General features: G+C 40.0%; 1 protein-coding gene across 1 annotated transcript in view; it reads left to right on the top strand.

The window, feature by feature from the left end:
* Positions 1-3820: 3820 nt before the first annotated feature.
* The window catches only part of LOC110340767 (dentin sialophosphoprotein-like), a 39778-nt gene continuing 18671 nt past the window's right edge, over positions 3821-24927 (top strand). Inside the window, exons 1-29 of the mRNA XM_040730255.1 lie at positions 3821-3881; positions 4130-4176; positions 5129-5153; positions 7816-7920; positions 9947-9990; positions 10943-10967; positions 13639-13743; positions 15093-15266; positions 15355-15396; positions 15483-15524; positions 15611-15652; positions 15741-15779; positions 15866-15907; positions 16247-16285; positions 16372-16452; positions 16500-16538; positions 16625-16666; positions 16753-16791; positions 16878-16919; positions 17006-17047; positions 17134-17172; positions 17259-17300; positions 17389-17430; positions 17674-17712; positions 17801-17842; positions 17931-17972; positions 18060-18101; positions 21004-21081; positions 24670-24734. Of these exons, the coding sequence (XP_040586189.1) occupies positions 3821-3881; positions 4130-4176; positions 5129-5153; positions 7816-7920; positions 9947-9990; positions 10943-10967; positions 13639-13743; positions 15093-15266; positions 15355-15396; positions 15483-15524; positions 15611-15652; positions 15741-15779; positions 15866-15907; positions 16247-16285; positions 16372-16452; positions 16500-16538; positions 16625-16666; positions 16753-16791; positions 16878-16919; positions 17006-17047; positions 17134-17172; positions 17259-17300; positions 17389-17430; positions 17674-17712; positions 17801-17842; positions 17931-17972; positions 18060-18101; positions 21004-21081; positions 24670-24734 (1548 nt within the window). The remainder of the gene's footprint in view (positions 3882-4129; positions 4177-5128; positions 5154-7815; positions 7921-9946; positions 9991-10942; positions 10968-13638; positions 13744-15092; positions 15267-15354; positions 15397-15482; positions 15525-15610; positions 15653-15740; positions 15780-15865; positions 15908-16246; positions 16286-16371; positions 16453-16499; positions 16539-16624; positions 16667-16752; positions 16792-16877; positions 16920-17005; positions 17048-17133; positions 17173-17258; positions 17301-17388; positions 17431-17673; positions 17713-17800; positions 17843-17930; positions 17973-18059; positions 18102-21003; positions 21082-24669; positions 24735-24927) is intronic.

Genomic DNA, 24927 nt, shown 5'->3' with positions numbered 1-24927 from the left:
AATGGACATTGGGCAGCCAACCCCGGTAAGCCATGTGGTGACAGCAGATAGGTCCACATACGTGGAAGCAAGCCTGATATCCAGCCTTGACCAAATAAGGAGTTGTTTATCACAGAGAGCATCTGCTGTCAGGCTAGCAGAAGGTGGAAGCCAGCGCCATCTTAAGGGTGCGGCACTTCGCAGCTCTCTACAATAACCTCTTCTTTAAAAAAGTATTATTATTGTGTGGTGTGTGTGAGCCTATACTTGCGCACTGTGTGTATGTTGAGTACAGGTACAAGTAGGTTATAGTACATGAATGGATATATGTACATAAAGTTCATACAGCACTAGAAGATGACTTTTGGGAGTTTCAACATGGATTTTGGTGATTGAACTCAGGTTATCAGTTTGTACAATACTCTTAGAGTTGAGCCATCTTGCCAAACCACTAACTTCTTGATAAATGTGGTCTTGAACTTGTATTATCGCACTTGCCTACATATTAGCTGATAAATGTCACAGTATGGATTATGACTTCACTTTTCTGTAACACCCTGTTGCCATGGTTGTGTGACTACATATGCTTGTGCCTCAGCTTTGAATTTCAGTGTCGTTGAAACTTTTCAACTAGCACGTTGGATAAAGTGAACTGTGATAATTTGATTGTGGTAAACGTTTAAAATGGGCTGTAACTGTACCTCCGAAGGTATGATATACACCACTGGATGCTATGCCTTCAGCTGGACTGGTTATTATTTTTCAAACATTGTTGTATTATATATAGTGTTGATTATACTTTATACTTTTATTCTATAACATGAATTTCATTATCCTGTAAAGCTATTTGACTTTAACCTTTCCTTATATATTATAAATAGGGGTCTCTAAGGAACAGAATAGATAGAATATGTATGTATATATAAGGGGATTTATTAGATTGACTTATGGGATGCTGTCTGACTAACTCAACAAAGGCTGTCTCGTGTTTGAAAGATTGAGAATCCAGCAGTGGTTGAGTCCAAAGTCTGGATGTCTCAGCATTCTCAGTCTGGCACTGGAGTCCTGGAGGATTCCTGGAGAGCTACTGGTCTTCAGTCTACATTGGAGTCCTAAAGAAATTGGTACTAAGACTGGTGAAGGAATGCCTCAGCAACAGGATAGCTGAAGTCACCAGTGAGAGTGAGGCAAGCAGGAAACAGCAAAGTTATTCCATGTCCTTTTACCTGGGTTGCCACCAGAATATGCAGCCCTGACATAGGTTGGATCAAATAATCAAATAATTGATTCAAATAATCAAATCAAGAAACCAGATCACAGACTTCCCAGCAGTTTGGGTTATAACTGGTTCAAGATGTAGTCAAGTGGACAACCAATATTAGCCTGTGTGTGTGTGTGTGTGTGTGTGTGTGTGTGTAGCTCTTCCTTAGTAGATGCTCTGTGGTGTAAATATAGTAAATTTTGTAAAGTATATTTTGATAAGATTTAGGTTGTATGTATTTAAATAATTAATCACAAAATATTGGAGTGAATAAAAACTTGGGAGATGTTTTGAGGTATTTTGTATAATAATGTGTTCATATCTTTTATTTTTGACATATATTCCCTTTTTGTCCCCCTGAAAGGTTAAATTCATTCAGGAAATTATGGGCATGTGTTTTCTATTTATGTGATCATTCATAGGAACATGCACTATCTATATTTCATTAAACTGAAAACATGTTGAGGGCTATCTGAATTGCCAGAGGCATCAGTTAGAGGTAATTTTCCAACCTACTTCCCTCCAGAACGAAGCATCGTCAAAAGTGGTAATTGCTATTTCAGTGTGGAGTCAGTTTTAATACACAAAAGTAGAGGACTAGGGTCAATTGTAAAGACTGATGAATAGGAACATAGAAACTTAACATTATTTTACATGCAGCTATTAGTATATAGTGTTTACATATCATATGATGATTAGAATTATTTACAGATATAATTGGTATTATCTGTAGATTTGAAAAGATGTTAATGTCTTATGCTGTTTCCTTGGGTTGTGTGGCTTAGTTCTCCTGGCCCTTCATTTTGAGTTATTTCAAAAGTTGATCCTTAGACTTTCCTATGACTTTGTCAATAGCTAAATGGAGATACCCTCAAATTTGTGATACATTATTAATGTAAGATGGTGGTCTTCCAGATCTTGAAATATTAAATATTTTAACATAATGTTCATGTGCCTACCGTTCTGGGGCTGCCTTATTGAGTAGGTATTCCATTCACTATAATCAGGTAACTGGGACATCCTGAAGAACAATGCTGACCTCACTTTCCGAGTAGACAGTGTGTGTGGACTTAGACCGACATACGTGTATATTTTAAACTGTTAACTAACCTTGTTCTACATGAGTCTTCATGAAATTAAAACGGTTGCTTTCAGGCTAAGTAGGAGTATGTCATATAAGAACAATGACTTTAGAATGTAGAACCCAAGATTTTCATGAGTCTATGGTTCAGGCTAAGCTGGCAGAACTGGGCAGTTTAGTTTATCAATAACTTAACATGCCTGAGGATTCATTGAATCACTCACCAACAGCACAGATGTATGCCCTTATGGATAGAATAAAAGAAAGACAGTAAAATATTCAAGCTCTTCTACTCTCAGGTGACAAGGGCAAAGATAGAAACGGATGAGTGGCCCTCATGTGACACTCTCATTGTTGACCTGGGCTCACCATTCAGCTGTGGAGTTATTAGCTAAAAGAGGGTCCATCATCTGTGAAAATGTATGGATTTCTACTGGTCTACATAAATTGTATACATTATCCACTTCATCCCCATGCTTGCAATTCCCAGGGAAGATACTGCTACATGAATATCACATTCATTCTAATTATTATCTGGAATACACAAAGAACTCATGGTTTTGATTAGTTCACAGATACTGAGTCCTTAATCAGTCTCCAACCCTGCCATAAAGTCAGCTAAAATTGGACATATCTTTTGCTAATATTTGTAAATTTAAATGCTTAGACCATATGAGCTACACACCTGAGACAGTGATGTATAGAAACTCAATATAACATTCCAGTATCAATGTTATATATCATCCTTGTGACAATTCTGATATGGAGTGGTCAATAGCAGCCAGATCCTCATTCTAACCCACTACACTGTGGGTCCACTGATCTGAATCTGGGCAGCCACACAGCACTAGGAAAACAATAGCATATCAAAGGAATATGAGAAGAACTATATTATGTGTGGTTACAACTTAGAAAATGTATTAATGTCAGCATCTTCTACTGATTGGTAATCTTTTTTTTTTTTTTGGTTTTATGAGACAGGGTTTCTCTGTACTGTATTGGAGGCCGTCGGTCCAGCCCAGCCTCGAACTCACAGAGATCCGCCTGCCTCTGCCTCCCGAGTGCTGGGATTAAAGGCGTGGGCCACCACCACCCGGCCTGTTTGGTAATCTTATTGTGTAACAAAGGATAAGTGGATGAATATAATGACATCTTGTGCCTGCTACCAAATCTATTTCCCTAGTACAGTGTGTAGATTCTCATGTTTTTTTTTTAATTTTTATTTTTAAGTTTAAATTTAGATTAGAAAAAAGGTTGCTTCACAAATCAGTTCCAGGTCCCTCTCCCTTTCCCTCCCCTCCTCCTGTGCCCTACCTAACCCCCCCCCCCCACATTATGCCCTCATTTCCCCAGGGAGGGTGGATTCTCACGTTTAAATTCCCATTTGCTTAACAACAAATGCAAATTCTGTGTGTTTCATTTTGTGGGCATGGACATGGGTGTGAGAAATGCCTAGAAAGGATTATCAATCTTCTTGGACTTTGTAATGTTCTGAAATCATGGTAGAGCTCCTTTGTGTTAAGATTCATTTTAGTGGTTACCAGTCAAGCACAGACTATTGTACGTTGTCTTAGATTCTTACTACTTAGAGGGGCCCAAACCATTGTACCTTACTTTTCTTCTTGTATTTTCCCACTTTTCCTTTCCCATGGAAAAGGACATTCCAGCAGTAGTCCAATCATGCTTATCAAAGAACTGTGCCCATTCACATGGACTAAATTCATAGATCTTGGTCCGTATAAAGCAAAGATCTCTGAGCAATTACAGATTGTAGCCTGAGCTCTTATTTTGTGTTCTATTTTTCCCAGCTGAGAGCCCGGAGGAAGACTCACAAGAATCGGCAAGGTCACTGAAGGTAAGATAGGCATTATGTTTTCTACGGTAGAAAGGCTACTTTCATGATCCCCTTATTTTTTGATACCATATTTGGATAATAAGAGAGAGCATGTGCACTGTATGTATTAAGTTGTTTACTTAGGAAGTGAGCGAAATGAAAGTGTACCAAGTCATCCCTGACTCAAAACATCACTGTTGGCTGTGTTTTAGGAGGCCTTTTCTTCCTGAACAAGTGTTCCTTTTTGTATTTAAAGCCATGTAATTTTTACTCAGAAGGTAATAGATGGGGTTGTAGCAATGGCTCAGTGGTAGCAATGCTGCTCTTCCAAATGACTTGGGTTTGATTCCAAGCACTCACATGTGATTCACAACCATCTGTACCTCCAGTCCTAGAGGATCTGACACCCTTTTCTGGCCTCTGGGGGCTCCTGCATACATGTGGTGCACATACAAATACTTGAGCACACATAACATGAATAAATATTTTCAAAGGCAGCTGACTTGTTGCTTATGAAGAATTTGTATTTTCTGTAAGTATTGTTAGGTTTTTGAAAGTTTGTTGTGTCAGAAGATTCTTGTTTCAATTATAGGAACATCGAAGTTGCCAGACCTTTAAACATGAAATTTAATGTAGATAATTGGGACATAGAGGCACTTCGCAAAGGGGACACATAAGAGCAGGTTGCTCAAACATTTCTCTGCCACATGACAGTGTGGTCTCTGGAATCCTTAGTAGAGACCTGATTTTGGTTGAATCAGCAAAAGTGTGATACACATTTCTTTCACAGTGTATCCAGGAGCAGGTGTTTTGTGATAATATCACGTGACAGACTAATGTAGAATCTTTTTCTTGTCTATTCTTCCCCATCCTAATTACCATTACCCTAAGGATTAGGCAAGGAAAAAAATCCTGTGAAACTAAAACTCAACTTGTTCTGTACCTAATAGTGTTTCTTTTCTCTAAATTGTAGGTGGTGTCAAGGAAGGAATTATTTCGTATGTATTATGGAGCTACTTCCTTAAAACATGTTTTAGATAAGAATTATATAAGTACTGTCTGTCTTTTGTCAGGCACACCACCGGAATTTCTGCCACCTGCTGACAGTGATGCTAGAGACTTTTAGTTAAAGAAAAGACACACACACACACACACACACACACACACGCACACACACACACACACAGTGATATTCTAAGTAACAAATTGTGAGCATGCTTACCATGTGTGTGCATTTATTTGTGATCACCTCAGTTTGAGATTTTATGCATCAGGATGTGTCTATATCTGTATTTTTTATAGACAGAAATCCCAACTACTTAAAACCAATATCGATTCTTCCAATGAAAAAAATTAAAGTGCACATTTCCCCACATTAGTTCAGACCTCATCGCAGCCATGCAAGCTGGCATTATTACCTTGTGTAGTCTGTCGTAGAAGAATCAACCAAGATACAGAGGTCAGTGGTTGAGCTGTGTAACCACATAGACCAAGATGAACACTGTTTATATAAACTTGGGGTCCATCAGTGCTATGAGATGAAATTTCCACTTACTACTCTATTAAGATACCATTAGTCACTGTAGAAAGGTTAAAGCCCCTAGGTATACCTTGAATAAATCAAATCTCCAGAGCTACAAAATAACAGCAACAATAAAACACATTTTAGCATCCATGTGCCTGGGTGCAGACTTCACAAGTGTGAAAGACAGAGGAAGCCCACATGTGCTGGGAAAATAGCTCATTTGATAAAGGGCCTACCTATGATGTAGGAGGCCGTCATTTGATCTTTAATACCACATAAATTTCAGTGGGAGCACACAGATCTATAAGGAGTTTGTGTTTATTCTCATTCTCTGACAGTTTCTGGTCATCCTGGGCTGTATAATGAGGCTATGTCTGGCGACAAACAAAAAAATGGGAACAAAAAATGACAAGCAGGCAAAGAGCTGACCTTCCACTAGTGAGAGCATTGATTCTAACAATGGAAGTTATAACAAAGAAAAACAAATTGCATCTGTGTCATGAATGAATTTCTTCTAGATATAGCAGACTCCAGTAAGAACTGGTGAAATGCTTTAGCTCATTATCAGGAGCTCAAAGCGCAAAGTACCAAACAGTTTAGGGCCCATGTCTACAAAGTCTACCAAAACAAAACAAAACAAAAACAAAAACACCCTCCAACAATACTGTATACATCTAGTCTCATTCTTTTACCCAGCCACATTTACAGATGAATGAGACTCTGCTGTAAAAAGTATTTGCTTTTACTGATGGTCAGTTTCCATGTCGACTGGTGAGAACATGGGAGCCTATCCATTCAGTGTATGTAAGTAGTCAGCACTGAAAAGAATGACTGCAGGCCATACCAGGCTGTGTCTGTATGTTCAGGTATTTGCTAGGAGGGTTTTAGTTCAGGGGAAGCAGGCCTGTGTGTCCTGCCCCTGGGTAGCCAGTGAATGGAAATAAAATTTGTGTAGTAAAAACTGGACTTCATCGAGGAAGGGGTGAGTAGGAAAGGCACCCACTCAGTGGTAGTGCAGCCACTGCCCTTCTCAGAGATGCACACACTCGGTCCATTAGGTCACAATGATCTAGGCATCTTGTCCTGTCCATTCAGAGTTCATCAGTTGAAAGATAGTGTCGTTTTCCTCCCTACCATCAAGTGACAACTGGGTTAGCATGACCTGGCCTTTAAGTCATTGAGATAGATAGATAGATAGATAGATAGATAGATAGATAGATAGATAGTCTGTCTATTAGAAACTACAGGGAGGCATCGTGAAGCTAGTGGCAGAGAGAAGCACACATTTACACCTATGAGGTTTCTGAAAGACTTCTTTTGTTAACTCATATCTTGTGTCAGGGATTCAAAGGAAGAACATTCATCTGTATCTAATCTTCTTCTTCTGTCAGGCAATTTGGTCACAAAGGGAAAGGGTGAAATGTAGGGAGTACAATTTTCTCTGGCTATGGTCCACTGAAGGTGAAAACTGTGTGTTCTCCATGACCTGTAAAACATCATGCTGTGCAAAAATGAAAAGTAAACTATCACTGTCCATTGTCCTAAGGTCACCCAAGCACCCTTTCTGCATGTAGGGTTTCTTATGTTTATTTTTTCATTCAGCAAATGCCATGACATTTCCATAGTGTCAGTGCTTTTAACTAAGCCTTTGCTGTTAATTATTTTCACACTCATAAGGTTCACAAAGGGTTCTTAGTTACTTTTCTGTGTCCCAGTGGGAAGAGTGGAGAAACAGGACTGTACAAATTTCACACTGCTTTTCTGTTGGTACTATGCCAGACGTTACCTATCTTGACCAGGCATTGCCTACATTAAGTGTACACTGATCTCTATGGTGTTCCAGAAGCAAACAATGAGCTAAGATATTCTAAATATGTGCCGGGCGGTGGTGGCACACGCCTTTAATCCCAGCACTCGGGAAGCAGAGGCAGGTGGATCTCTGTGAGTTTGAGGCCGGGCTGGTCCGACAACCTCCAAAACAATACAGAGAAACCCTATCTCGTAAAAACAAAAAACAAACAAAAAAGATATTCTAAAAATGTTTAAGCTCCAAGTGATAATTAGTTGTCCTCTCTTATCGCTTGTTTTTCCCTTATGACTGAACTCTTTTTGTTGGGTTTGCATTCCTGTTTCAGGAAAGACCAAAAGTAATCTGAAACGTGGTCATCCCTCACATGACAGAGAAAGATCTAGACCAGATCCTCATGTGAATCCACGAAGCATTAGCACTGTTATTGAAGGTACTGTGAAAATCAGTAGTTAAGGTACTGTGGGGAACATTAACTAAGGTACTGTGGGAGTCAGTAGCTAGCAAGTCATCAACAGCCATTGTAAAGGATACTGTGTCCCATCCTAGCTGTATTTGCCAACATGGTTAGAAACACTGAGAGGAAGCTGACAGTGTGGAGGCATTGGTAGGAGGAGGCCACATGTTCGAGCTAAGCAAGGTCCCTCATTCCTGTTCTTTTAGAGGTAACTCTTTCAGTGCCAGCGATTGAAAAGCCATCCCATTCATCAGTTCTTTTTTTCCTGTCAGGTAATTTGATCACATGGCATAGAAGTAGTACTAAATAAAGTATCTGCAAGTTCAAAGAAAGATGTGTAGATAGTCCTGTCCCTGAAAATGCTATCATGTATTTTCCATGAATGTAAAATACCTTGGTTATGTAAAGAATGAGAAGAAACAACCATTGTCCACTGTCCTGAGACACAGACAAGCCAGTGGATCTAAGTACTGCTATCTGGCTGGCTCTTCTGGTACTGATCAAACACTATCGAGCATTTTTGAGGACAAGTGGTTTGAAAAAGGGATTTTCATTATTTGCTTTTGTAGATTCACAAGGATTAATGATAGTGCCAAGTATAGTTAAGTGAGGAACTGCACAAATACACTATGTTCATGTGGTTTTTTAAAATGACTTTAATGCTGTCCATGTGTAGCCTTAGTCACACTACTCTTATGCCAATACTGTCTCGTCCACATGAATTGAGACCTTACCTACACTGACCATACCATACCTGCAATTAGTTGACAATGAAGTCTGTGATCTTCCAGACATAACATCCTGAATTAAAAGAGTGTACTTGGAAATAAGTAATGAAGTAAGTGTCAGAAAACAGAAAAGCTATTAGGTCACCTGTTTTGTTTGCTACTCAACTGACCTCCTTTTGTTGTGAATGCTTTCCAGTTGCTTGTGTGGTAAAAATATCAGATTTTATAAACACCAAATCCAATAAAGAGAGCAGAATATCAGAAATGGAGACTATGTACAGCAGAGAAGTCCTTTGGCACTGCTGATGGCACTATGAAAATTCAGTAATTACTTTGATGTGGACAGTAGTTGTAGATTATGTTGCATTTTCTCTATGAAAAGAATGAAGATTTCCTGCACTGTTCTTTTGATATGTGCTCCCTAGTTCATCAGTAGAACGACAACCACACTTCTATTGTGGTTCTCAGTAAATGATGTGAACCAAAGAAAAGTTGAGGTTATTCTTGTGTAGACAGTATGGCTTCACCTACCACTGTCACCGAGGTCTGTGTCACTCACTATCTCTACTTTCACCCTTCCAGATGACAGTGATTCCTATGAGGAAGATGTTGAAAATGACATCTTGTGCCTGCTACCAAATCTATTTCCCTAGTACAGTGTGTAGATTCTCACATTTTTTTTAATTTTTATTTTTAAGTTTTAATTTAGATTAGAAAAAAGGTTGCTTCACAAATCAGTTCCAGGTCCCTCTCCCGTTCCCACCGCTCCTCCTGTGCCCTACCCCCAACCCCCCCATTATCCCCTCATGTTCCGAATGAGGGTGGATTCTCACGTTTAAATTCCCATTTGCTTAACAACAAACGCAAATTCTGTGTGTTTCATTTTGTGGGCATGGACATGGGTGTGAGAAATGCCTAGAAAGGATTATCAATCTTCTTAGGCTTTGCAATGTTCTGAAATCATGGTAGAGCTCCTTTGTGTTAAGATTCATTTTAGTGGTTACCAGTCAAGCACAGACTATTGTACATTGTCTTAGATTTTCACTACTTAGAGGGGCCCAAACCATTGTACCTTACTTTTCTTCTTGTATTTTCCCACTTTTCCTTTCCCATGGAAAAGGACATTCCAGCAGTAGTCCAATCATGCTTATCAAAGAACTGTGCCCATTCACATGGACTAAATTCATAGATCTTGGTCCATATAAAGCAAAGATCTCTGAGCAATTACAGATTGTAGCCTGAGCTCTTATTTTGTGTTCTATTTTTCCCAACAGAGAGCCAGGAGACAGACATACGAGAGTCGGCAAGGTCACCAAAAGTAAGATGGGCATTATGTTTTCTACGGTAGAAAGGCTACTTTCATGATCCCCTTATTTTTTGATACCATATTTGGATAATAAGAGAGAGCATGTGCACTGTATGTATTAAGTTGTTTACTTAGGAAGTGAGCGAAATGAAAGTGTACCAAGTCATCCCTGACTCAAAACATCACTGTTGGCTGTGTTTTAGGAGGCCTTTTCTTCCTGAACAAGTGTTCCTTTTTGTATTTAAAGCCATGTAATTTTTACTCAGAAGGTAATAGATGGGGTTGTAGCAATGGCTCAGTGGTAGCAATGCTGCTCTTCCAAATGACTTGGGTTTGATTCCAAGCACTCACATGTGATTCACAACCATCTGTACCTCCAGTCCTAGAGGATCTGACACCCTTTTCTGGCCTCTGGGGGCTCCTGCATACATGTGGTGCACATACAAATACTTGAGCACACATAACATGAATAAATATTTTCAAAGGCAGCTGACTTGTTGCTTATGAAGAATTTGTATTTTCTGTAAGTATTGTTAGGTTTTTGAAAGTTTGTTGTGTCAGAAGATTCTTGTTTCAATTATAGGAACATCGAAGTTGCCAGACCTTTAAACATGAAATTTAATGTAGATAATTGGGACATAGAGGCACTTCGCAAAGGGGACACATAAGAGCAGGTTGCTCAAACATTTCTCTGCCACATGACAGTGTGGTCTCTGGAATCCTTAGTAGAGACCTGATTTTGGTTGAATCAGCAAAAGTGTGATACACATTTCTTTCACAGTGTATCCAGGAGCAGGTGTTTTGTGATAATATCACGTGACAGACTAATGTAGAATCTTTTTCTTGTCTATTCTTCCCCATCCTAATTACCATTACCCTAAGGATTAGGCGAGGAAAAAAATCCTGTGAAACTAAAACTCAACTTGTTCTGTACCTAATAGTGTTTCTTTTCTCTAAATTGTAGGTGGTGTCAAGGAAGGAATTATTTCGTATGTATTATGGAGCTACTTCCTTAAAACATGTTTTAGATAAGAATTATATAAGTACTGTCTGTCTTTTGTCAGGCACACCACCGGAATTTCTGCCACCTGCTGACAGTGATGCTAGAGACTTTTAGTTAAAGAAAAGACACACACACACACACACACACACACACACACGCACACACACACACACACAGTGATATTCTAAGTAACAAATTGTGAGCATGCTTACCATGTGTGTGCATTTATTTGTGATCACCTCAGTTTGAGATTTTATGCATCAGGATGTGTCTATATCTGTATTTCTTATAGACAGAAATCCCAACTACTTAAAACCAATATCGATTCTTCCAATGAAAAAAATTAAAGTGCACATTTCCCCACATTAGTTCAGACCTCATCGCAGCCATGCAAGCTGGCATTATTACCTTGTGTAGTCTGTCGTAGAAGAATCAACCAAGATACAGAGGTCAGTGGTTGAGCTGTGTAACCACATAGACCAAGATGAACACTGTTTATATAAACTTGGGGTCCATCAGTGCTATGAGATGAAATTTCCACTTACTACTCTATTAAGATACCATTAGTCACTGTAGAAAGGTTAAAGCCCCTAGGTATACCTTGAATAAATCAAATCTCCAGAGCTACAAAATAACAGCAACAATAAAACACATTTTAGCATCCATGTGCCTGGGTGCAGACTTCACAAGTGTGAAAGACAGAGGAAGCCCACATGTGCTGGGAAAATAGCTCATTTGATAAAGGGCCTACCTATGATGTAGGAGGCCGTCATTTGATCTTTAATACCACATAAATTTCAGTGGGAGCACACAGATCTATAAGGAGTTTGTGTTTATTCTCATTCTCTGACAGTTTCTGGTCATCCTGGGCTGTATAATGAGGCTATGTCTGGCGACAAACAAAAAAATGGGAACAAAAAATGACAAGCAGGCAAAGAGCTGACCTTCCACTAGTGAGAGCATTGATTCTAACAATGGAAGTTATAACAAAGAAAAACAAATTGCATCTGTGTCATGAATGAATTTCTTCTAGATATAGCAGACTCCAGTAAGAACTGGTGAAATGCTTTAGCTCATTATCAGGAGCTCAAAGCGCAAAGTACCAAACAGTTTAGGGCCCATGTCTACAAAGTCTACCAAAACAAAACAAAACAAAAACAAAAACACCCTCCAACAATACTGTATACATCTAGTCTCATTCTTTTACCCAGCCACATTTACAGATGAATGAGACTCTGCTGTAAAAAGTATTTGCTTTTACTGATGGTCAGTTTCCATGTCGACTGGTGAGAACATGGGAGCCTATCCATTCAGTGTATGTAAGTAGTCAGCACTGAAAAGAATGACTGCAGGCCATACCAGGCTGTGTCTGTATGTTCAGGTATTTGCTAGGAGGGTTTTAGTTCAGGGAAGCAGGCCTGTGTGTCCTGCCCCTGGGTAGCCAGTGAATGGAAATAAAATTTGTGTAGTAAAAACTGGACTTCATCGAGGAAGGGGTGAGTAGGAAAGGCACCCACTCAGTGGTAGTGCAGCCACTGCCCTTCTCAGAGATGCACACACTCGGTCCATTAGGTCACAATGATCTAGGCATCTTGTCCTGTCCATTCAGAGTTCATCAGTTGAAAGATAGTGTCGTTTTCCTCCCTACCATCAAGTGACAACTGGGTTAGCATGACCTGGCCTTTAAGTCATTGAGATAGATAGATAGATAGATAGATAGATAGATAGATAGATAGATAGATAGATAGTCTGTCTATTAGAAACTACAGGGAGGCATCGTGAAGCTAGTGGCAGAGAGAAGCACACATTTACACCTATGAGGTTTCTGAAAGACTTCTTTTGTTAACTCATATCTTGTGTCAGGGATTCAAAGGAAGAACATTCATCTGTATCTAATCTTCTTCTTCTGTCAGGCAATTTGGTCACAAAGGGAAAGGGTGAAATGTAGGGAGTACAATTTTCTCTGGCTATGGTCCACTGAAGGTGAAAACTGTGTGTTCTCCATGACCTGTAAAACATCATGCTGTGCAAAAATGAAAAGTAAACTATCACTGTCCATTGTCCTAAGGTCACCCAAGCACCCTTTCTGCATGTAGGGTTTCTTATGTTTATTTTTTCATTCAGCAAATGCCATGACATTTCCATAGTGTCAGTGCTTTTAACTAAGCCTTTGCTGTTAATTATTTTCACACTCATAAGGTTCACAAAGGGTTCTTAGTTACTTTTCTGTGTCCCAGTGGGAAGAGTGGAGAAACAGGACTGTACAAATTTCACACTGCTTTTCTGTTGGTACTATGCCAGACGTTACCTATCTTGACCAGGCATTGCCTACATTAAGTGTACACTGATCTCTATGGTGTTCCAGAAGCAAACAATGAGCTAAGATATTCTAAATATGTGCCGGGCGGTGGTGGCACACGCCTTTAATCCCAGCACTCGGGAAGCAGAGGCAGGTGGATCTCTGTGAGTTTGAGGCCGGGCTGGTCCGACAACCTCCAAAACAATACAGAGAAACCCTGTCTCGTAAAAACAAAAAACAAACAAAAAAGATATTCTAAAAATGTTTAAGCTCCAAGTGATAATTAGTTGTCCTCTCTTATCGCTTGTTTTTCCCTTATGACTGAACTCTTTTTGTTGGGTTTGCATTCCTGTTTCAGAAAAGATCAAAGCGAATCTGAAACGTGGTCATCCCTCACATGACAATGAAAGATCTAGACCAGGTCCTCATGTGAATCCACGAAGCATTAGCACTATTATTGAAGGTACTGTGAAAATCAGTAGTTAAGGTACTGTGGGGAACATTAACTAAGGTACTGTGGGAGTCAGTAGCTAGCAAGTCATCAACAGCCATTGTAAAGGATACTGTGTCCCATCCTAGCTGTATTTGCCAACATGGTTAGAAACACTGAGGGGAAGCTGACAGTGTGGAGGCATTGGTAGGAGGAGGCCACATGTTCGAGCTAAGCAAGGTCCCTCATTCCTGTTCTTTTAGAGGTAACTCTTTCAGTGCCAGCGATTGAAAAGCCATCCCATTCATCAGTTCTTTTTTTCCTGTCAGGTAATTTGATCACATGGCATAGAAGTAGTACTAAATAAAGTATCTGCAAGTTCAAAGAAAGATGTGTAGATAGTCCTGTCCCTGAAGATGCTATCATGTATTTTCCATGAATGTAAAATACCTTGGTTATGTAAAGAATGAGAAGAAACAACCATTGTCCACTGTCCTGAGACACAGACAAACCAGTGGATCTAAGTACTGCTATCTGGCTGGCTCTTCTGGTACTGATCAAACACTATCGAGCATTTTTGAGGACAAGTGGTTTGAAAAAGGGATTTTCATTATTTGCTTTTGTAGATTCACAAGGATTAATGATAGTGCCAAGTATAGTTAAGTGAGGAACTGCACAAATACACTATGTTCATGTGGTTTTTTAAAATGACTTTAATGCTGTCCATGTGTAGCCTTAGTCACACTACTCTTATGCCAATACTGTCTCGTCCACATGAATTGAGACCTTACCTACACTGACCATACCATACCTGCAATTAGTTGACAATGAAGTCTGTGATCTTCCAGACATAACATCCTGAATTAAAAGAGTGTACTTGGAAATAAGTAATGAAGTAAGTGTCAGAAAACAGAAAAGCTATTAGGTCACCTGTTTTGTTTGCTACTCAACTGACCTCCTTTTGTTGTGAATGCTTTCCAGTTGCTTGTGTGGTAAAAATATCAGATTTTATAAACACCAAATCCAATAAAGAGAGCAGAATATCAGAAATGGAGACTATGTACAGCAGAGAAGTCCTTTGGCACTGCTGATGGCACTATGAAAATTCAGTAATTACTTTGATGTGGACAGTAGTTGTAGATTATGTTGCATTTTCTCTATGAAAAGAATGAAGATTTCCTGCACTGTTCTTTTGATATGTGCTCCCTAGTTCATCAGTAGAATGACAACCACAGAATGTAAAAACACACTTCTATTGTGGTTCTCAGCAAATGATGTGAACCAAAGAAAAGTTAAGGTTATTCTTGTGTAGACAGTATGGCTTCACCTACCACTGTCACCGAGGTCTGTGTCACTCACTCTCTCTACTTTCACCCTTCCAGATGACAGTGATTCCTATGAGGAACATGATGAAAATGGCATCAGTAAGGAGAACAGCTTTAAAAGCGATGATCTTGTTAGTGGTAGTAATGGTGTTCCTGGTCACATCCAATTCTCCACTGGCTTTGTTCCAGATGCCAATGTTACGGTTTATGACACCAATAAAGATCAATACGGTAAGAAGAACAGCCTTCAGAGTGATGATCTTGGTGTGGTGGTTGGTCATTCCTGGTCACATCCATCTCTCCATTGACTTCTTTCCAGATACCTACGATCTAGATGATACCACCACCTATGATGGCTCAAGTAAGGAGAACAGCCTTCAAAGTGATGATATTGGTGGTGGTAGGTCATTCTTGGTCACATCCATCTCTCCATTTACTTTCTTCCAGATGCCAATTATGGTGACGATGCCACCATTAAAGATGACTATGGTAAGTAGAACAGCCTTCAAAGTGATAATCTTGGTGGTGGTAGGTCATTCCTGGTCACATCCATCACTCCATTGACTTTCTTCCAGATACCTACGATACTATTGATGACACCAGCAAAGATGATTATGGTAAGGAGAACAGCCTTCAGAGTTATGATCTTGGTGTGATAGTAGGTCATTCCTGGTCACATCCATCTCTCCATTTACTTTCTTCCAGATACTAATTATGTCAATGATAACACCGAAGAAGAATTGGGTAAGGAGAATAGCCTTCAGTGATGATCTTGGTGTGGTGGTATGTCATTCCTGGTCACATCCATCTCTCCATTGACTTTCTTCCAGATACCTATAACCTGGGTGATATCGCCACCTATGATGACTCAAGTAAGGAGAACAGCCTTCAAAGTGATGATCTTGGTGGTGGTAGGTCATTCCTGGTCACATCCATCTCTCCATTGACTTTCTTCCAGATACTAATTACGTCAATGGTAACACCGAAGAAGAATTGGGTAAGGAGAATAGCCTTCAGTGATGATCTTGGTGTGGTGGTAGGTCTTTCCTGGTCACATCCATCTCTCCATTGACTTTCTTCCAGATACCTATAACCTGGGTGATATCGCCACCTATGATGACTCAAGTAAGGAGAACAGCCTTCAAAGTGATGATCTTGGTGGTGGTAGGTCATTCCTGGTCACATCCATCTCTCCATTTACTTTCTTCCAGATACTAATTATGTCAATGATAACACCGAAGAAGAATTGGGTAAGGAGAATAGCCTTCAGTGATGATCTTGGTGTGGTGGTATGTCATTCCTGGTCACATCCATCTCTCCATTGACTTTCTTCCAGATACCTATAACCTGGGTGATATCGCCACCTATGATGACTCAAGTAAGGAGAACAGCCTTCAAAGTGATGATCTTGGTGGTGGTAGGTCATTCCTGGTCACATCCATCTCTCCATTTACTTTCTTCCAGATACTAATTATGTCAATGATAACACCGAAGAAGAATTGGGTAAGGAGAATAGCCTTCAGTGATGATCTTGGTGTGGTGGTATGTCATTCCTGGTCACATCCATCTCTCCATTGACTTTCTTCCAGATACCTATAACCTGGGTGATATCGCCACCTATGATGACTCAAGTAAGGAGAACAGCCTTCAAAGTGATGATCTTGGTGGTGGTAGGTCATTCCTGGTCACATCCATCTCTCCATTTACTTTCTTCCAGATACTAATTATGTCAATGATAACACCGAAGAAGAATTGGGTAAGGAGAACAGCCTTCAAAGTGATAATCTTGGTGGTGGTAGGTCATTCCTGGTCGCATCCATCTCTCCATTGACTTTTTTCCAGATACCTATGATATGATTGATGACACCAGCAAAGATGATTATGGTAAGGAGAACAGCCTTCAGTGATGATCTTGGTGTGGTGGTAGGTCATTCCTGGTCACATCCATCTCTCCATTGACTTTTTTCCAGATACCTATGACCAGGGTGATACTGCCACCAATGATGACTCAAGTAAGGAGAACAGCCTTCAAAGTGATGATCTTGGTGGTGGTAGGTCATTCCTGGTCACATCCATCTCTCCATTGACTTTCTTCCAGATACTAATTATGTCAACGGTAACACCGAAGAAGAATTGGGTAAGGAGAATAGCCTTCAGTGATGATCTTGGTGTGGTGGTAGGTCTTTCCTGGTCACATCCATCTCTCCATTGACTTTCTTCCAGATACCTATAACCTGGGTGATATCACCACCTATGATGACTCAAGTAAGGAGAATAGCTTTCAGAGTGATGATCTTGGTGTGTTGGTAGGTCATTCCTGGTCACATCCATCTCTCCATTGACTTTATTCCAGATACCAATGATGTGGATAATGCAACCACTAAAGAAGACTTGGGTAAGGAGAACAGCCTTCAAAGTGATAATCTTGGTGGTGGTAGATCCTTCCTGGTCACATCCATCTATCAGCAGGGAGTTGGTAGCACATGCCTTTAATCCCCGTACTCTGGAGGCAGAGGCAGATTTCTGTGAGTTCAAAGCCAGCCTGGTCTACAGAGCGAGTTCCAGGACAGGCTCCAAAGCAATACAGAGAAACCCTGTCTTGAAAAAAAAATCCATTTCTCCACTGATTTTCTTCCAGATACTAATGATATAGTTGAAAATACAGAAGATGACTCTGGTAAGGAGAACAGCCTTCAGAGTGATGATCTTGGTGTGGTGGTAGGTCATTTCTGGTCACATTCATCTCTCCATTGGCTTTCTTCCAGATACCTATGATACAACTGATGACACCAGCGAAAATGAATATGGTAAGGAGAACAGCCTTCAGAGTGATGATCTTGGTGTGGTGGTAGGTCTTTTCTGGTCACACCCATCTCTCCATTGACTTTCTTCCAGATACCTATGATGCGACTGATGACACCAGCGAAGATGCCTCTGGTAAGGAGAACAGCCTTCAGAGTGATAATCTTGGTGGTGGTAGGTCATTCCTGGTCACATGCATCTGTCCACTAACTTTTTTTCTAGATACCAGTGATATAGATGCTGATCCCATCAAAGAAGAATCTGGTAAGGAGAATAGCCTTCAAAGCAATGATCTTGGTAGTCATTCCTGGTCACATGCATCTCTCCACTAATTTTTTCTAGATACTGATTATCTCGATGAATTTGACTCTGAAAATGACATGGATTATGGTAGCATCATATCAGCTGTTTATATTTTATTTTTATTTATTTATTTTGTTTTTTTGGTTTTTACGAGACAGGGTTTCTCTGTGTTGTTTTGGAGGCTATCGGTCCAGCCCGGCCTCGAACTCACAGAGATCCACCTGCCTCTTCCTCCTGAGTGCTGGGATTAAAGGCGTGCGCCACCACCGCCCGGCTTGTTTATAATACCAGTAGTGGTAGGTAACAGCATTCCTGGTCAGATCCAATGCGAAGGACTAGGAGCAGCTGGTCTCCAAGTGGGCAAAAAGAAATGATGAAACTATATTATTTAATCATTACATTTAGTTCTTATTGTTATGACCAAACACCTGACAAACATTTTAATTGAAGAAGGGTTGATTGTGGCTTATAGTTAAGGAGATGATTCCATCATTGTGGAGAAGACATGGCAGCTGTCTTAGTCAGTGCAGGCAGCCCGTTGGTCACATTGCATCCACCCTCAGGGGGCAATGAATTTACAGAAGTGGGGCTGTGCTCCAAGGTCTAAATGTTTTCCTCAATTACTTATCTTCCTCTATGGAAGGTCCACCTCCTGATGGAGCCAAACACTTTTCAAGCAGTACCGCCAGCTGAGGACAAGTATTCAAACACATGAAGCTGTGGGGGTCATTTAACACTCAAACCAAAACACAGTATGGTGTAAGGTCTTGTGTAGATTGACCATCTCATGTCACATAATCTGGACTCTAAGTAGAAAGACAGGGACCCAGTTTCTTATTATTTTGCTCTTTGTAACCATTCTTCAAAGGAAGATAAATTCTCCAAGGACAAAGAAATGACCATTTTGTCTGGTCCAGAGTTTAATGTAGATCATCTTTATCTAGGTAGTAAAAGATGTTCCTTTACTGTGTTGTTGTCCTACTCAGGCTTTCATTAGTTATTTCCTGTATCATACTGTTATAGTTTGCTTTATGTTGCTCTGATAAACACAAAACTAAGGGTAACTTAGAGAATGATGGATTTATTTCATCTTAAAGTTATAGTCCACCATGGAGAGAAGTTAAGGCAGAAATCTGGAGGCAGGAAGGCAGAGACCATGGAGGAACTCTTAATGGCTTTATCACTCTGGCTTGCTAAGCTACATTTAATATACGTTTCAGGCCACCCTGTCTAAGAATAGTACCACCCAAGTTGGCCAGGCTTTTCTATATCAATTAGCAATCGAGAATATGCCCCACAGGCCAATCTGATGGAGGTAATTCTACAATTTGAGTCACTCTTTCCAGGTGTGTGAAGTTGACAATAGAGATTGACCATCACAAATAATCCCTTATCAACTCAACACATGAACACATTTTTGTTAAACTCAAATCATAACTTTCTTTATTGTCACCAAGATCTCACATTAATATCAAAATATAAAATACTATACAGTCTTTAAAGTCCCATGGTCTTGAAATAATTTCAGCCATTTAAAAGCCCAAGTTCTCTTTAAAAATCCAATGTCTCTTAATTATAGACTCTTGTCAAATATAAAAGAAGTTATATGCCTATTTTTCTTTAGAAAGAAGAATCAGGGCATAGTTACAATGAAAACACAATTGAAATCCCATAGTGTGAGACACTCAGTGCTCAGTATCTGTGACTCACTCAGATTCTGTGTCCTGGGCAAGTCACACTTCTCTAGTTCCACCAGCAGCAGCACACACACCTTGTCTTGTAGACTCATGCCAGTCCCATTCTCACCTGCTAATAACCCCAATAGAGTCTCCACTCCTGAGTGAAACTTCACCACTCAGATCTGCATAGTTTGCCTTTTAGCATTGTTTTCCAAACTCTGGCAAACCAACCATTAAGCTCTGAGCACACAATGACTCAAGTCAAGTTGCACATGCTTCCACAGTCCTCTTCAAAATAAGCTGCTCAGATCTGTCACAGCAATGTCTCACTTTTCCTGCCACCAACTTGTGTGTTGGCTTCTTTTCCATTGCGATAACAAAATGTCATCAGCAAAAGTTACTTAAGAGTGTCATGTCTTACATTCCCAGAGGTAGAACCCATAATGGGAGAAGTCCAGGAGCATAAGGACCAGAGCAGGAAGCAGAGCGGGGACTACAAGTAGGGAGAGGCTATCCACTTTTAACACCTACTCCCAGTGATGCTCTTTGGTCAGCAAGACTTCAAGACCTTAACATTCTATTACCTCTAATACCACCACCAGCTGGGGGTCTAACTGCTCAAATACATGAGGTTTGGTGTACACTTCCTATTGAAATCACCATATTATTCTCTGGTCCCTTAGACACACAAGCAAGTGACACTAAACAAAGCACACAAGTTCTGTGACTCTACCAATATTGTGGAATCCATTATTTATATTAACAGTAGTTGTACATTTTACTGTGTCTTCTTTGTGAAGATGTTTACAAAGTTATTTTAATATGTGAAGTGTTAATTTTCCTAATTCATGAGAAAAGGTACAAACACAGGACTTAAAAACACATTTAAATTGCTGTTATGGGCCGGGCGGTGGTGGCGCATGCCTTTAATCCCAGCACTCGGGAGGGAGAGGCAGGCGGATCTCTGTAAGTTTGAGGCTTGGCTGGACCGACAGCCTCGAAAATAATATAGAGAAACCCTGTCTCGTAAAAACCAAAAAATAAATAAATAAATTAAATTGCTGTTATGGTCCTCACTGAGTGATGTAACAAAAATGAAAGCTGAGGTTGTTATTTTGTGATGTGTGTTTAACCTACTACAGGTACTAATATATGAGTCACTCTCTCCACTTACTTTCTTCCAGATACCAATAACACCGAGAATAGCAACAGCATGACTGATAAATCTAGTGACAACCTAGAAACAGAACAAAATATTTGTGGTAGGTAATAGCATCCAATGAGATGGTATAGGAGAAGTTGTTATTCCGTCTCTTTGGATGACAGAGAAAGTCCATTTAATGGTTTTCCTAATAGGCAAAAGCAATGGTAAGACTACTAGTGAATCATTGTTTAATTGATCTTCTCTATGTTATAACCAAGTATTTTCTTTTTGTTATTTATTATTCTCTCCTTCTTTGTAACCCTTCTCCTGCTGAGGAAGATAACATACTCCTTAGACAAAGAAATGACCATGTCATCAGGTCCAGAGTTATATCATCTAGTGGCCAAACCAAAGATGCTTCCTTTCCTGTGTTGTTGTCCTTCTGGTGCTGTCATTAATAAGTATTTTCACTATTTTCTGATTCCTGCATTTTTTCAAAGGCACATATTATAATTTGTTTTCACTGGCCTGACAAACATATTGATCAAAAGTAAGCTTGGGAAGAAAAGACATCTTTCATTTTTCAGGTTATAGTCTACCATCAAGGGAAGAAAAGGCAGGAACTCAAAGTAGCTTCCTGGATGCAGGAAGCTAAGCAGAGATCATGAAGAAATTTTCCTACTGATTTGTCCTCTCTCTTGTTTGCTCAGTTATTTTTCTTAGACAGTGTAGCCCCATCTGCCTGAGGATTAACATCACACATAGTGATCTGGGCCCTCCTGTATTAATTAGCAATCAAAGTATTCCCACAGTCATTCTTACAGGCCAATCCAATGGAAGCAATTCCCCAATTTAGATTCTCCCCAGGTGTGTGAAGTTGATAGTGAAGATTAAACGCATTAGTCACCTCTTGTCAACTTGATACATAAGCGGGCCGTTGTTAAATCATAACCTTTCCTGCTTTTCTCCAAGATCTTATGTTGATATAATATAAAACAGTGTACAATGTTAAAAGTACCACAGTCCTCAAATAATCCCACCATTTAGAAATCCAAGAAATCCAAGTTCTCTTTAAAAATCCAGTCTAACTATAGGTTCCTGTAGAAAAACAAGTGTTATATGCTCTTTTGTTCAAAAAAGCAAGAGGAACGCTGTAGTGAAAGCAAAGAAAAACAAAACTAAAATAGTACAAGAAGCTCAATGTCCAACACCTAGGAATCACTCATCTTCTGGACTTAAAGGCTTACAGAGTCGCAGTTCTCAGACAGCCACCCACAGCATCTACACTTGGTCTTGGAGACTTGTGCCAGATCCACTCCGAACTCAATGCTTCTCAGGTCCTGCAATCTCCAATAGGCTGAGATCTCCCGGGAACCAAGCCTGGACATTCACCAATGGTCTTGCCTAGCCTCTCTCTAGGGAGTCTGGCCCTTTCACATGGTGCCAAGCCTCAGCTTCTTCCCGAAGCCCCTTAAATTCTGCAGCCTTTACACCACCGCAGCAAGTAGCACACAGCAGACTGACACATGGCCAAGTTTGGGTTCCAGCTTGAGATGCAGCTTCGCCTGCTCTGAACCAGAGCTTCTGTGTGCTAATGTAAAGGAAATAGTTCTCAGGAGATTTCGCATTTGTGGTGCTAGCCCCCTGTCCATATGATTTTCCAGCCCTGGCTATCCAGGAGTCATTGTCCCAGTAAAGCAGAGGCTTTCACTTCACAGTTTCTTAATGCAAACGTCACACAAACAGCTCCAAAGAAACTCTGCTGTCTCTGAAACTCCACAAGCCGAGACTCCTTGTCTACCTCTCTTTCAGCACTCTTGTTCTCCAAATTCCTGCACATAAGCTTATTAAGTTTTGAGCACTCAATGGACCTTCCCTGTCCCAGTTCCACATTTCCATAATCCTCCCCTAAGAAACATGATCAGGCCTGTCACGGCAATATTCCACATTTATGGCATCAATTTCTCTATGAGTTGTATTTTGTTACTATAATAAAACACCAGAATCAAAGTGGAAGAAAAGAATTTTGGCTTCTGTTCCAGTGATAGTCCATTTTGGCAGAGTCTTGGAGTAGATGGACCAGATAGGAAAGCCATGAGATATTTTCAGCTGCATTCAGAATGCAGAGAGGTTGGCCAGGAGGTGGGGTGAGGCTATGAACTTGCAAAGCCCTCACCCTGTGTGTACTTCCCCAAGTAATGCTTCCAGTCCTACAGGCTGCATAACCTCCCTAAAGCATTGCCACCACCAAGAATCAAATATTCAAATACATGTGACTTTGAGTCATATTTGTTATTCAAAGTCCCACATTCTATACCTGGCCACCAAGGAAGTGGACATGTGACAGTGAAGTGCAGCAGAAAAGTCATGCAGCACTACTGCTACTATGGAAATTCTGTAGTTAGTATGAGTAATACTTGTGATTATATTGCATCTGTGTGAAAAGAATGTGGGTGTCCTATGGTATTTTTCTACCTTACCAAGAAAAATTCAGCCACACAATGTGAAAACATATTTAACATTTGTCTTCATTCTGATAACATGATATAAACCAAAGGAAAGGCGAGCAGACTCTTGTGTGAGGCAGTATGGCTTCATCTGCTAGAGACATCAATGTGTGGGCTACTCTCTCCACTGACTTCTGGCTAGTGGTGAGGATGAGGACATCTGTGACAACGATTTGGATATAGAGAGAAGCCTTCAAAGCCATGTTCATTGTAGTGGCATATTATTGGCATTCCTGGTCAGATCCAATGCAAAGGTCTCATAACAATTCATTGCTTGGGTGGTTGAGGAAGAGAGAAAGTCTATTTCAAGGTCTTCCAACTGGGCAGAAGTGATGATGAGACTCTGTCACTGAATCATTGTGTATCAGTTGTTTTCCTATGGCCACCACAAATACCTGTTATAAACCTTGGTAAGATCCTGACATTCTACCACAGTGGAAAAGGCATAGAAGGTGCTTTAAACAAACCATCATTGTGTATAAAAGCGAGTACTTCAGGGACTGGAGGGATTGCACAAAAGCCCAGAGTGTTGGCTATTGTTCTAGAAGACTCAGGTTCAGTTCCTAGTGCTTCAACAAATGCTCACAACCATTTGTTACTAAAGTTCCAGGGCACCACATACTTACAAGCACTCATATACTTGAAAAAAAGACAAACCCAACTTGACTGCCTGTGTTTGATTACTATAATATATGTAAACCATGAAAAAGAAAATAAATTCAATAAAGTTGTCCTCTGAACCCATACACATGTCATGGCATGCACAAATACACACCTCACACACACGCAAACAATATTAAGAATGCAAAAATTAATTTAGAAAATCATGTATAGTTATTGCACACAGAATCTAGATGCTGGCTTATAGTGATGCAATTAAAAGCACAGGCCGCTAACCCTGGCTAGAAATTTCTCATTTAACACTTATTTCAGTGTCTCGTCAATGAAATATCTTCAGGTTGCTTTAGATTCACATAATATAGAAGGACAAAATGTATCTTTTTCATTTCTCAAGGTCTTGATTTTTCCCCAGCCACAAGGGTGTTCTTGTATCATCACAACCATGTTTAGTAATGAACTATGTACATTGAGCCTAAATGTTTATATTAAATCCACAGAACTCTGTTCATATCAGTTCAAAAGCCCCTGAGATATAATAAATGGTACCATGATCTCAGAGTTATTTTGCGTTCTCCTAGTTCTGTCTGACAAGGACCAGAGGAAGACTATCCCTAAAGAGAAGATAAATCCACCACCAATTAAGGTAAACTCTGTTTCCCTTTTTGAAGACAGAAAAGTTAGTTTTAGGAATTCTTTATATTTTTTACCACATCATAACCTACACTAGAGGTATTTGAGTATTTTCTAAGTGAAAGGAGGAAATGGAACAGGATCAAGCAACTCTTGATGAAGGAATATCTACAAAAATGCCAGTGCCACAGCTTTTACATATTAAA

The sequence above is a fragment of the Mesocricetus auratus genome, unplaced genomic scaffold (genome assembly GCF_017639785.1).
Source record: "Mesocricetus auratus isolate SY011 unplaced genomic scaffold, BCM_Maur_2.0 Super-Scaffold_100022, whole genome shotgun sequence".
Lineage (NCBI taxonomy): Eukaryota > Metazoa > Chordata > Mammalia > Rodentia > Cricetidae > Mesocricetus > Mesocricetus auratus.
This window is presented reverse-complemented; position numbering and strand designations above follow the sequence as displayed.